We start from the raw sequence: 15,189 nt of genomic DNA on the forward strand, positions 1-15,189 counted from the left end.
TACCTATTAGTTCAAAAGGAGTTAGTTATGCACTTATACTATTAGTGTATATTAGGGAGATAAAAAATAGCTAAAATTTATTTTATTTAATATTTTTTAATTATTATAATAATTAATAAATATTAAATAAGATAAGTTATAATTATTTTTTATTAATATTTTTTTCTTACCAAACATTTTCATAGTCTTTATCTGTTATATTTAAAATTTGATATAACTCAATAAGAAACGAGTCCTCGTATAGATATAATTGAGTAATTTTTAACTAATCCTTTTATAAATACAATTAATTTTCACATACAAGCCTTTTCACTTTACAAGTCTAATAAGTTCTCAATATCTCTTATCTCTAAAACGCGCCTTTTATGGCACGTATGTTTCACGCGCCTCCTTAACAGATTTTTCAATCAATCAACGCGCGAATATATAACTTTCTTTTTTGAAAATATTTCATTTCCTTTTTCGAATTTCTTCTGCGTTTTCTTACCTTCTCTCTTCGATCTCTTTCGTGCGTTTCTCTATGCTTTTTCCTTCGCCGTTTATGTAAGTTTCTCTCTCTGTTCTCTTTCTTCGTTTTTCTCGTTTTCCATTGTTTTTGAAATCAAGCTCTGAAATCGTTTTGAAGATAATGGATGATTCAACTTCAGATTGTCAGCTAAACCAGAGCGAAGTGGATTTTGAATTTGAATCCAATGAAGTTCCTAAAGTGTGGTTTAATTCCAGTTAATAATTGAATCTGAATTTGAATCCAGTTAGTAGTTTATGATTATGTAACTGAATAATGCGTGGATCTTACCTGTGAAATTTGCTGTTCATTTTTTCTTGTATTGAATTGAATCTAATGTACTAGTTATGATGAATTTTCTGCATTTTATATCAGACATTTGGGTATAAATCAGGAACATTTGGGTATATTTTAGGAAAATTTTGGTGTATTTACCGTTTATAACTTTTCATCTCACAGAGGGTGAATTGTGCCTATTAAGGCGTTGTATGCAGAAACTACATCGACGATAATGAAGTCGATGTCAAAGTTTTGGATTTAGTCCCCTTTCCTAAAGTAGTGTGCAGGGAGATGAAGTCCAGTGGCTTAATGGGAGTATCTCCTAACCCGAAGAGAGTGTCAGGGTAAGCTCTTAACTCCTTGTCCAATCCTAAGTTATCAAATGGTGGTTTGAACAGGATGTCCGCTGAGCTTCCTTGGTCCACCAGAGTTCTGTGTAGATGAGCGTTGGCGAGAATCATGGTGATCACTACTAGGTCATCATGCCCAGATACAATACATTGTCCGTCTTCTTTGGTGAAGGAAATGGTTGGAATGTCGAGTCCTTCATTCCCGACTTGGTAAACTTCTTTCAGATGTCTTTTTCGAGATGATTTGGTATCTCCTCCTCCTGCGAAGCCTCCCAATATCATATGAATATGTCGTTTGGGGGTTTGTGGGGGCGGCCTTCTTCGTCTGTGACCTTCATCGTCTCTTTTTTTCTTCCCATGATTGTCCAACATTTCCATGAGATATCTGTCTAACTGACCTTCTCTGGCCAATTTTTCTATCACATTTTTCAGGTCGTAGCAATCATTAGTGGAATGTTCATACAACTTATGGTACTCACAGTATTCATTGCGCCCCCTCCCCTCTCCCCCCCCCCTTTTTGTTCTTGATTGGTCGCGGGGGAGGTAGCTTTTCAGTATGACAGATTTCCCTGTAAACATCGACCAGGAAAACTCGTAGGGAAGTATAGAAATGATATCTTCTAGGCCTTTCAGACCCGATTTCTTCCTTTTTCTTAGGCTTCCTTTCTTTTTCTTTTGATTGGTTGGGATGCCCTATTCGCCAGTTATGTTCTCGTAACCTGCCATTTTCTTCCATATTGGTGTACTTTTCAGCTCGTTTCTGTACATCAATCAAGGAAGTCGGGTATCTCTTTGAGATGGACTGGGAGAAGGGTCCTTCTTGGAGTCCATTAACGAGACCCATTATTACTGCTTCAGTAGGTAAATCTTAGATTTCCAATAACGCTTTGTTGAACCTCTCCATGTAGTCTCTCAGGGTTCTCCGACCTCCTGTTTTACTCCTAGCAGGCTAGGAGCGTACTTGACCTTGTCTTTTTGAATTGAAAATCGCAAGGAAATTGCGCAAGATCAGAGATCATCGAAGCTGGTTATCGACCTTGGGGGAAGGCCGTCAAACCACTTCATGGCCGCCTTTGTCAGGGTCGTTGGCAAAAGGCTTACAACGAGTGGCATCCGACGTGTCGGCTAAGTACATCCGACTTTTGAAATTACTGAGGTGGTGTTCCGGATCAGTCGTCCCGTCATACAGGTCTATATCAGGGCTCTTAAAATTTCTGGGAACTTTAGCCCTCGTGATATCTTCGATGAATGGGTCCTCTTCTCCTAGCAGGGTGTCTTCTCGATCTCTACGGGAGTCCTTATTTCGGAGGTTGGATTCCAGCCTTGAGAGCTTTTCTTCAAGCTCTCTTCTTCGTTCGATCTCTTTCCTTAGGCTTTGCTCCGCTTCACGCTGTCGTTCTAGCTCTTGTTCTAGTTGCTCGAGTCGACCTTGGTGGCCATACAGTAACCCCATTAACTCAGTAGAGTGAGATTGCCCATCTTTTCCAGGCTGGTGAACCTCGGAGGAGATCCTTTTTTATTCCTGGGTGTTGGAGGGACCTTCGCCCTGCTGTCCTCCTGCTCTTTGTAGGGATATTATTGCCCTATCGTTGTTGACCACGTCTTGTTGTTTTTACTCAGACTCCGATGCGGTGTGTGTGCATCTTCTTGCTGGTCGTCTGCCATTGTCGGTTGATCTTCCAGGTCCCTAGCAACGACGCCAATGTTCCGGGGCTTACCTAGAACCAGATGATTGGGCTCGTTTGTGAGGCCCAAATGTTCAAGTAAGGTGGTCTCCGACTTGCTTTACATCTGGGAACCGCCATCCGAGTTGTGTATGTAAAGAAGGGGGTGGTACTTGTAAAGACACTTCGATCCCTAAATCGGCAAAGGGAGTAAGCAGGTTTAGAATGTATTCGAACTTAACTATACCTGAGTGTGTCAGGGTATTTATAGGAGACGAGTCAATAACCACCGCTGAAGTAGTTCTACTTCTGATGGTGGATAACCGTCCCTTTATCTTAGGGTTGTTGGGATCTCTCTTCTAGAAGTGAGTGAAAAATATAAGGAGGCGGTTACTTACTTTGTATAAGTGTTACTCGTCTTTGTGTGCTGGTTCTGACTTTTTTAAAGAAGTCGGATAGGCGGTGAGCCAATCCTTAAGATTTGGCCTTCTTAACTTAATTTGGATCTAACTTATTACTTGACTTAGAATATGAAAAAAACTTAACGAGACATACATTGTATTATGGATGTAATATTTATAGTTTCAAAGATTTGTTTAATGATGAATGATGAAAATCACCATGTTTATTTACTTGATTAGTCACGCGATAGATGAAGTATTTGACTCTTTGACGATTCTGTGGGTCACATGCCTTAATTTTAACATGAAAGAGCATAGGCTCGTTGGTTTTACTTAATTAAATCTTTGGATAGATGATTTCAATGCTCTAATAATTAATATTGATGACAATGGTACAAATATTCTCTCCTTTGTTCTCAAGTAAATTAAACATATGCATGCATTCGACAAAGTAAATTAAATATATATGCATGCATTCAAATGCATCAATATATATATAAGTGAAGAGGAAGTACAAGTCAATACATGTTTCGTATAATGCATGTAATGGAGTTAATTTTAGATTAAAATTAAAGTATCGGATATTTATTTAAAACGATTCAGATATCAGATGTTTATTATTCTTGGTATTCGGATGGTTATTTTGGATAGTATGGATGTATTGTGTTTGATAAATTAGTAGTATTTTATCCTATATATTCGAACATGTATGATAGCGGATGGTTATTTTTTTTTATTTACCCAAAAAATCAGTCCATTATACACATTGTATACTTATTTCATTGATTCTATAAGTGAATTCTACTCTACTCTTTTTAAAATAAAAAATAAATTACTTCTTGTGACATATACATTAATTTTATATATATATATATATTAGCGGTGCTCATTGGTTACCTTCAAGGTGCACATCAAAACAAGCTTTGAAATTGTTGACCCTTGATGCAACATTTAGGCCAATAATTCTCTTATAAATACCAGTCATATACTATACAAATAACACAATGGCCTTTAATTTTTGCAATCAGAGAACAATATTAAAAATGAAGATATTATTAGTGTGGTTAATAATAAGTTTAATGTGTGTACTCCCTTGGTGTTTATCAGCACAAAATTCTCCAGAAGATTATCTTGAAGCTCACAACACAGCACGTGCAAAAGTTGGGATTAAACCACTAAAATGGGACGGGAGACTAGAATCATATGCATACCTGCACCTGAGTCAGAAAACTGAGCATTGCATACCGATTCAATCGGATGGTCCTTATGGTGAGAACACAGTGAGTGGTGTTGCAGCAAGGGGAGCATTAAGAGAGCTTACTGGAGCAGAAGCTGTGAGTGTATGGGTGGCACAGAAACAATACTATGACGAAAAATCTAACTCATGCATTGGAGGTTACTGTCATCACTATCTGCAGGTTGTTTGGCGTGACACTACTCATGTAGGTTGCGCTAGGGTCCAATGCGACAATGGAGCCTACATGGTTTCTTGTAACTATAGCCCTCCAGGAAATTTGCTTGATCAACGACCCTACTAATTAATAAGTACCAATATCTTATGGACTATGGAGTAATAATAATCTGCTATATATATTCTGGGGCTTTAATTATTAGTGCAAATATACAAGAATTCAGGTATAAGTTTGTGAGCCCGTGTTAGTGTTGTCGAGGAATCTTTTCATGTAATATTTCTGTGTTTCGCTTCATGCGTTTAAAAGGTTAAAAATGCCTGCATTTAATTAATACTATTTTTTTTAATTAGAAAGTTAAAAACAGCATGACTCTTTTAAGTAGGGGTGGCAATATGTATTTTATCCGTGCGTATTCAACTTGACCCACCCGATCGGATAGGGTTCTCAACCCAATTCGTAATGGGTAGATTTTCGTGCGGGTCGGGTAGGGTGCGGGTTGAATCTCAACCCTATTTGACCAACTCGCACCATATATATATATATATATATATATATATATATATATATATATATATATATAAAAATATGTTTTAAGTGGATGTTGAATCAAAAACCTCTTACTAAATATAAAAGATCCTTAGCTACTTAAAAAATATCATTAATTGATAATTTAATACTTTTTTTTTTACATAAAAGTCAGTTTTATTTTAAATTATTATGAAGTTATATAATAATTTTGCATCTTTTTTGTAACCCGCGGATAGGATCGAATACCCGCGGGTTGAGAACGGATAGGGTTAGAATTTGGATATTCTCAACCCACAGATAGGATAATGTTAAATTTATATAAAAATCTCAACCCACAGATAGGGTTAGGATTGAGTTCAAACCGTATCTTATTCTACCCTACCATTGTCACCCTTACTTTTAAAAAAGGAGCAAAAGGACTAAGACCATAATTCACATATCAAATTTATAAGACAAGCAATAACACAAAAATAATCCAAATCATAATTCTAACCAGTCTACAAAAATAAATCTCTTATGTATATATTTAAAAGTTTTTTAAACCATAAAAAAATAATGTTTGCACTAAATTAGTACTATTTTGTTTGAGAATATTAGAAATATAATAAATATTTATATATCTTTTTTATTAATTTAAAATTTTGATAAAAAATAATATTATAATAAAAAATTCAAAAAATTTTAAATAAATAATTATATTTTTAATATAATTTCTCATATAAAATCTCTTTTTGGTTTATTTATGCAATTTTTTTATATGAATTTTTCTAATGATGAATAATGAAAAGGTGGCTACTCCAATGAAGATTTTATAATTGTCATCATACTAAGATATTTTATTTTGATCATTAGATAATAAATTGTAGGACTTAATTTTTATTTAAAGTAAAAATGTTACCTTTATTCAAAATATTACTAAACAAATAAATTATACTTTTTAAACAAAAATTATCATAAAAAAATATTTTTAACATCTTTATAGAAATAGTTGCCTAATGAAAATCACTATAGGTTATTTAGTGAACCAAGCCCAAGTCCGTTAGTTTTACTTGATTGCTCACCATAAATGAAGTATTTGAGACTCTAATTCGGTGGGTCACATCATGCTTTAATTTCAATGTGAAAGGGCAGAGGCTCATTGGTTTTACTTAAATAATTAGATCTTTGGATATATCATTTCAATGGTCTGATAATTAATTAATATTAATGATAATGGCACAAATATTCTCTCTTTTTGTCCTCAAGTAAATTAAACATATGCCTGCATTCAAGTGTGTTACTATATCTATTATATTTCGTATATACTAAAATTAACTATTAAAATTATTTATAAATAAAAAATATATATTAAAATATAAATATACATTAAAAATAAATTAAATTATATATATATTTATATATAAATATATTAATAATTAAAATTAATTTTAGTATATATATGAAAAAATTTAGAGATCAGTAATTTTTGTGTTTTTTGATTAGTATTTAATCATCAAAATAAAAGTGAGTAATCTCTTATCATTAGATGTAATCTCACATCATTAACATTATTGATGACCAATTAATGGTTACAAAACACCAAAATTGCTGGTCCCTAACATTTCTATATATATATAAGCGATGCTCCCTGGTTACGTTCAAGGTGCACATCAAACAAGCTTTGAAATTGTTGTCCCTTGATGCAACGTTTAGGCCAATAATTCTCTTATAAATACCAATCATATACTAGACAAATAACACAATCGTCTTTAATTTTTGCAATCAGAGAACAATATTAAAAATGAAGATATTATTATTAGTGTGGCTAATAATAAGTTTAATAGGTGTACTTCCTTGGTGTTTATCAGCTCAAAATTCTCCAATAGATTATCTTAAAGCTCACAACACTGCACGTGCAAAAGTTAGGGTTAAACCACTGAAATGGGACAAGAGACTAGAATTATATGCAAACCTGCACTTGGATAAGCAAATTAAGCATTGCTTGCCGATTCGATCAAATGGTCCTTTCGGTGAGAACATGGCGAGTGGTGTTATAGCAACGGGACCATTAAGAGAGCTTACTGGAGCACAAGCTGTGAACGTATGGGTGGCACAGAAACAATACTATGACAAAAAATCTAACTCATGCATTGGGGGTAGTTGTCGTCACTATATGCAGGTTGTTGGGGGTGGCACTACTCATGTTGGTTGCGCTAGGGTCCAATGCAACAATGGAGCCTACATGGTTTCTTGTAACTATAACCCTCCAGAAAATTTTCCTCGTCAACGATCATACTAATTAGTGAATTCTACCTGATCTTCTCTAAATTAGAGAATAAATTATTCTTACCACATATCTTTTTATTATTAAATAAAATAAAATGAATTGACTTGTCATAATTAATTTTAACTTTTAATATAACTTAAATTTTATTAATTTAATTAATTCATTATGATGTAATTTTGCTTTACAAATTATAAAAATTATTAAAAAAAGTTTAATTTTGTAATGTTTTATTTTTTTTCAAATTAACATTTATTAATCAATTTCAATCACAAAATATAAAAAATCTCGAAAGATAAATAATAAATGAAAAAAATTTAAGAGCAAACAAAATTTAAAATTTTCAAAATCTTTTCTCTTTTGTTTTCTTAAATTTTTTTGAAAAAAAATAAATAAAACTTCTCTAATGATTTTTAACTATAGTATAATTTTTTTAATCTAACCTAAATTTTATTGAACTAATCAACTAATTATGATATAATTTTTTTACAAATTATAAAAATAATTAGAGAAGTTCTATTTTATATTTTATTATTTTTTTTAAAAAAAAATTAAAAAAGCAAGAGAGAGAAAATTTTAAATTTTTGTGTCTCTTAATTTTTTCATTTATTCTTTGTCTTTTGAGATTTTTTTTATTTTGCGATTGAAATTATTAATAAATATATAATTTGAGAAAAAATAAAAAATTATAAAATTAATTTTTTTAATAATTTTTATAATTTGCAAAAAAGAGTTACATCATGATTAATTAATTAAATTAATAAAATTTAGGTTAGATTAAAATTAAAGTTAATCATGATAAGTCAATTAATTTTATTTCAGTTAATAATAAAAAGATATGTCACAAAGAGTAATTTATCTTCTAATTTAAAAAAAATTAAATAATATTAACCTACTAATTAATAAATACCAACATCTTATGGTCTATGGAGTAATATATATTGTGAGGCTTTAATTATTAGTGCGAATATGTAAGGATTTGGGTATAAGTTGTGAGCCCGTGTTAGTGTTGTTTTTCATGTAATATTTCTATGTGTTTCGTTGCACGCGTTTATGTTCAAGATATAATCATTAATGTTACCGTCTTATCAATTTAAATTTTTGGAATAAATACATTGGTGACATAAAAGAATGTTAGTATGCAACTCAATAATGTGTTATCACAAACAGAATCTTTATATATAGTTTCAAAGACTTGTTGAGTCATAGCTTTTGCAAAAATGTTAATTTGACATCGATAATGAAATATTAAAAGTGGCTCAAAATTTATTTTCTACATATTTAGTCATCCTATAATTTTACACAAATTGCTTCATCTTCGAACTGCTAGATAGAAACTCAGCCTACTAGCTTCTTAATTAATTATGATGTTAATCTTTTTCTCCTATATTTAGGATACTACTTAACAAGACATGCATTGTCATATGATAGAATCGTTTTTGTTGAATCGTGATTTTAATTTATAACAAAGTTAATTCAACCGTGTAACAAAATATTGAAAACAAAACATCCATTACTTGTTTTCATTGTTATGGATCCGATAATCTTTTGAAACAACTACAACAACTTACTTTTCCAAGTAAAGATTGATTCTTATAAATACCTCGCTATAACCTTAACAATTCTCATCAAACACATTAATTAATACATACATTACAAACAAACTAAAAAAATCACATTTTCACAAGACAATATGAAAACATGCAAGATTTTATTTTCTCCTATCACTGTCTTAGGTTCATTATTATGCATTATGGGTTATGTATATGCTCATGATTCACCAAAAGACTATGTTGATGCACACAATGTAGCAAGATCAGAAGTGGGAGAACCAAGTTTGATTTGGGACGATTCTGTTGCAGCATATGCACAAAACTATGCCAATCAACGCCGAAAGGATTGCCAGCTGATCCATTCACATGGCCCTTATGGGGAGAACCTTGCATGGAGTAGCAGTAATGATTTTTCAGGTGTAGATGGTGTGAAATTATGGGTAGACGAAAAGGCATACTTTGATTACATGTCAAACTCATGTGCTGATAATCAAATGTGTGGTCATTATACTCAAGTGGTTTGGAAAAACACATTGCGCGTTGGTTGTGCCAAAGTGATTTGCGACAATAATGGAGGCACTTTCATTACTTGCAACTATGATCCTCCTGGCAATTACATTGGACAGAGACCTTACTAAATAAAAATAAATATGTACTTTTTTATTTATAATATATATTATGTCGCTTATTTAATCATGGGTGGAGGGAGGAGTATTACTCATTATTATATAATAGATCATTTGATTGTGATTACTCCCCTTTTCCTATTTAGCTACTTTGTGCTCTTGCTTCTTATATTATTAATGTTAAGGTTTAATTATTTCTCCATCTCTATAATTTTATCGAATTTTTAATTAAGTTTTTATATTCTTTTAATTAAATTTTATACCATATCAAATTTTATAAGTATGTTCCTATCGTAATAAAAACGTTAAAATTAAATAGAATATTTTGTTAAAATATACAAAATATTCAGCCAAGTATTTGACATATTCGTTTTGTTTAATAAAATATTCTGTTAATTTCAGTATTTTTGTCATGATAGTTAAAAATTTAATTATAAAATCTGATATAGTATAAAAACTCAATCGAAAAAAAATATAAAAATTTAATAAAATTATAGAAATCAACAGAATAATTATATTAAATCTAATATTAATTATGCTAAATATATATACTAAAATTAGCCATTAAAATTAACTATTAATATGAAATATATATTGAAATATAAATACATATTAATTATGCTAACAATGAATGTATGGTGGTACAAAACACTCCAATTCAATCTAATCCACATATGTGAATGTAATTAATCCCTAAAGGCTAAATATTAAAAATCCTTTCAACTTTTAAAGCCATTTTTTATATTAGATCAGGTTCAATGTGAATTCATGTCAAAATCAACATTTTTAATCTAGGTACATCTATTTTCAAGAAATTAACTTTTTTCCAGTTCTCAATCATTCTTCAAAATTAACCAACACCAATATCAAATCATATACAATATCAACCCAATTTAACAGCATATCGCTTACAAAATCAAATCATTTTCATAACCAATAGGCATGCCATTCTAAACAACTAAAAATCACATCCACAACAACTTGAACTAGGAAAAATAACCAAAGTCTATATTCTAAACCTCCATTCCAAAAATTCAAAATTTAGCCAATTTTAGCATAAACTTAGTGATCATACATGAAGAATTTGGTGCTTACCTTTAACAATGGGCATCCAAAAATTAGCCTATTCGGAGTGGTGTCTGTCTTTGACATGTAACAAATGGCATATTTTTCGCATAAGTATTTTGGGGCAACACCATCTGTTACATCCGCAGGTTGCAGTGAACTTGAACTTGCATATCCAGCTATCAGTTCCTGTTGTCCGCCGGCTTCGCCTCTGCCTCGTCTCGTGTTTGAGGAGCATGCATCACTGGCCATCAATCTGATTAACATTAAACACCACCATGAACAACTATTATCAACTATTGCATTCAAAATTGAAACAATCTGCTTCGATCAATGGTGATTAAAGAAAGTGAATAATAGAACAAATCACGCAAAATTGATTGTGAAAATCGACAACAAAAAGAAACGAATCAGCTATAAGAAGAAGCAGTAGGTCTTACAATGATTTTTCGAGAGGGTTTTCCACGTGGGTCGACGGAACCGTTCTCGGCAAGGGGATGAGTTACGTTCTTCGACGGTTTCGGAAATACTTCACTCCGCCTGTGAGTCACAGAAAAGGATACCCGCGTAACCCTAGACGAAGAAGCAGTAGGCAGGGTCTTCGACGGAGTTCGGAAAAATCTGTCACTAACGATGAGTCACCGAAGAAATCAGAGGAATGAGGTAGAAGAAGAGGCTGTTGACATTAAAGCGGTATTTGGGGGAAGATTTTGCGAGTGGGTCGCCGGAAAAATCAAACGCTTCAACTACAGGAACGGTTGGAGGAGCAGCGAGGTACAAGAGGAAGCTCTGGACATTACACGGGTATTTGGAGAAGGTTTTGCAAGTGGATCGCTGAAAAAATCAAATCCGTCACCTATAGGAAGGGTAGAGGAAGCAGTGAGGTAGTAGAAGAAGAAGCAATGGACATTACAGGGGTATTTGGGGAAGGTTTTGCGAGCGGGTCGCCGAAAAAATCACACTCATCACCTATAGGAAGGGTAGAGAAGAAGGAGCAGTGGACAGTAGGGGAGAAGAAGCAGTGAGATTGAAGAAGAAGCAGTTCCTTCGAAGTGTATTTTGAGAGGTAGAAGAAGAAGAAGCTTGAGACATTCAAATGGTATTTGGGGAAGATTTTGATTTCTTTGGTATTTGGGGGATTTGTAAAATCAATTATTTGCACATTGCACCCATTTATATTACAGTACAAATACGTTATGTGGTATAATGTAAATAATATAAAATACAATGTAGTGTGAACACATTTATTGAAGGAATTAATGAGAGGTTGAAAATTTTTTTTATCAATGACTGAGATGATGACACATATGCAAGGATAAATTACCCATAAAAATAGCATGGGTTTGAAAGAAATCACACACATATATATATATATTTTCAAAAGACTTTAGTTATGATGACGTTAATTTTTTCAACTATATTTAGGATAAAACTTAACAAGACATACATTGTATTATGAATGGAATATTTGTAGTTTCAAAGATTTACTTAATGAAGAATGATGAAAATCACCACAGGTTTAATTACATGATTGGTCACGAGATAGATGAAATATTTGACTCTTTGACAATTTGGTGGTCACATGCCTTAATTTTAATATGAAAGAGCAGAGGCACGTTGGTTTTACTTAATTAAATCTTTGGATAGATAATTTCACTGCTCTAATCATTAATCTTAATAATAATGGTACAAATGTTCTCTCCTTTGTTTTCAAGCAAATTAAATATATGTTTGCGTTCAAGTGCATCAAATGATGGTAACTACATTAGTATTTATTTATAGAAAACAAATCCTTTTCCACGAAGAACAAAAATTCTTTTTCTTTATATATATATATATATTAGCGGTGCTCCCTGGTTACCTTCAGGGTGCACATCAAAATCAGCTTTGAAATTGTTGACCTTTGATGCAACATTTAGGCAAATAATTTTCTTATAAATACCAGTCATATAATATATATAAATAACACAATCGCGTCTAATTTTTGCAATCAGAGAACAATATTAAAAATGAAGATATTATTAGTGTGGCTAATAATAAGTTTAATGTGTGTACTCCCTTGGTGTTTATCAGCACAAAATTCTCCAGAAGATTATCTTGAAGCTCACAACACAGCACGTGCAAAAGTTAAGGTTAAACCACTAAAATGGGACTGGAGACTAGAATCATATGCATACCTACACCTGAGTCAGAAAACTGAACATTGCATACCGATTCAATCGGATGGTCCTTATGGTGAGAACACAGAGAGTGGTGTTACAGCAACGGGAGCATTCAGAAAGCTTACTGGAGCACAAGCTGTGGGCGTATGGGTGGCACAGAAACAATACTATGACGAAAAATCCAACTCATGCATTGGCGGTTACTGTCGTCACTATATGCAGGTTGTTTGGCGTGACACTACTCATATAGGTTGCGCTAGGGTCCAATGCGAAGTTGGAGCCTACATGGTTTCCTGTAACTATAGCCCTCCAGGAAATTTGCTTGATCAACGACCCTACTAATTAATAAGTACCAATATCTTATGGACTATGGAGTAATAATAATCAAAAAAGTATAGGTAGGTAATGAAAATACTAAACAATATGAATAATAGATATATAGGATGTTTATTTTACTAGATGTGCGGATGATTATTCTAATATTAAGTTTTAAATGGATAATTTGAAGGTGTAGTGTGTTTTAATTTTATCGGTGATTGTTCATATTATTCAAAAAAGTTATTAATTACCTAGCATTATCCATAATAATATACTGTATATATTCAGGGGCTTTAATTATTAGTGCAAATATACAAGAATTCAGGTATAAGTTTGTGAGCCCGTGTTAGTGTTGTCCGTGAGGAATCTTTTCATGTAATATTTCTATGGGGTAAAGTACTAAATTGGTCTCCTAGGTTTGGACGTAATTCTGTTTTGGTCCTTAAGGTTTAAAGTGTTCTATTTGAATCTAAAACGTTTTCATTTAGCATCAATTTAGTCCCACAGTGAGGTCAAAATTAAATAATTAACAAAATATCCTACATAACAACAGTTCAAGAACAAAATCGATAATCTGGAGAACAAGTACAAGCTCTAGAGGTACAAAATCAACCATTGATGCATCAATACATTTATTTATCATTTTCTTTAGTTTTATAGAAAATATTTTATTTATATTATAAAAAATAATAAATAAATGTATTGATGTATCAATGGTTGATTTTGTACCTCTAGAGCTTGTACTTGTTCTCCAGATTATCGATTTTGTTCTTGAACTGTTGTTATGTAGGATATTTTGTTAATTATTTAATTTTGACCTCACTGTGGGACTAAATTGATGCTAAATGAAAACGTTTTGGATTCAAATAGAACACTTTAAACCTTAAGGACCAAAACAGAATTACGCCCAAACCTAGGGGACCAATTTAGTACTTTACCCTATTTCTATGTTTCGCTGGATGCGTTTAAAAGGTTAAGAATGCCTGCATTTAATTAAGGCAACTACTTCCATGAAGATGCCAAAAACATCTTCTCATGATGATCCTTATTTAAAAAGTGTAACTTATTTGTTTAGTAACACTTTGAATAAAGATAACGCTTTTACTTTAAATAAAAATCAAATCCTACAATCTATCATCCAATGGTCAAAATAAAATATCTTCACATGATGACAATCATACAATCTTTATTGGAGTAACTACCTTTAATTAATACTATTTTCTTTAGAAAGTTAAAAATATCATGACTCTTTTAAGAAAGGAGCAAAAGGACTAAGACCATAATTCACATATCAAATTTATAAGGCAAGCAATAACACAAAAATAATCCAAATCATAATTCTAACTAAGTCTACAAAAATAAATCTCTTATGTATATATTTAAAAATTTTTTAAACCATACAAAAAAATGTTTGCACTAAATTAGTACTATTTTGTTTTAGAATATTAGAAATATAATAAATATTTATATATATATTTTTTATTAATTTAAAATTTTGATAAAAATAATATTATAATAAAAAATTCAAAAAATTTTAAATAAATAATTATATTTTTAATATATTTTCTTGTATAAAATCTCTTTTTGGTTTATTTATGCAAATTTTTTATATGACTTTTTCTAACTATGAATAATGAAAATTACTATAGGTTATTTAGGTAGTGTTTGGTTGATGTCCATGTTTCAATGAGACATGGACACGGTGACACATGTCTGCTGTTTGGTTTGGTGAGACACAGAATTTTGATGGACACGAGAGGACACGGATGGACACGGAAACACTAAATTTGTGTACTTCCAATTTGATGAGACACTGAGACAACTTGTGGGACACTAATTTTTTACTCTTTTATCCTTATTCAATTTTTAAATTTTCAAAATTTGTCCTCTTATCTCTTCAAATATTTCTTTTTTTACTTCCTCTTTTAGATTTTACAACCAAATTTGTTCTCCCGTTTTTTTCAAAAAAAAATTATACATTTAATTTTTTATTTATTTAAATTTTAATTAATCTTTGATAAATTTTAGGCTTTGGTTTTCTATTTTTTTTCAAAAAAAATTGT

The 15,189-nt window shown here is 31.6% G+C and overlaps 1 protein-coding gene across 1 annotated transcript; it reads left to right on the plus strand.

Annotated features, from left to right (window-relative positions):
• The first annotated feature begins 9,095 nt into the window (after nt 1-9,095).
• LOC112783963 (pathogenesis-related protein 1-like) lies at nt 9,096-9,593 on the plus strand. The gene has a single exon (XM_025827053.1). The coding sequence runs from the start codon at nt 9,096-9,098 to the stop codon at nt 9,591-9,593; it is 498 nt and encodes a 165-aa protein (XP_025682838.1).
• The last annotated feature ends 5,596 nt before the right edge of the window (nt 9,594-15,189 follow it).

The sequence above is a fragment of the Arachis hypogaea genome, chromosome 20, assembly GCF_003086295.3.
Source record: "Arachis hypogaea cultivar Tifrunner chromosome 20, arahy.Tifrunner.gnm2.J5K5, whole genome shotgun sequence".
Taxonomy (NCBI): domain Eukaryota; kingdom Viridiplantae; phylum Streptophyta; class Magnoliopsida; order Fabales; family Fabaceae; genus Arachis; species Arachis hypogaea.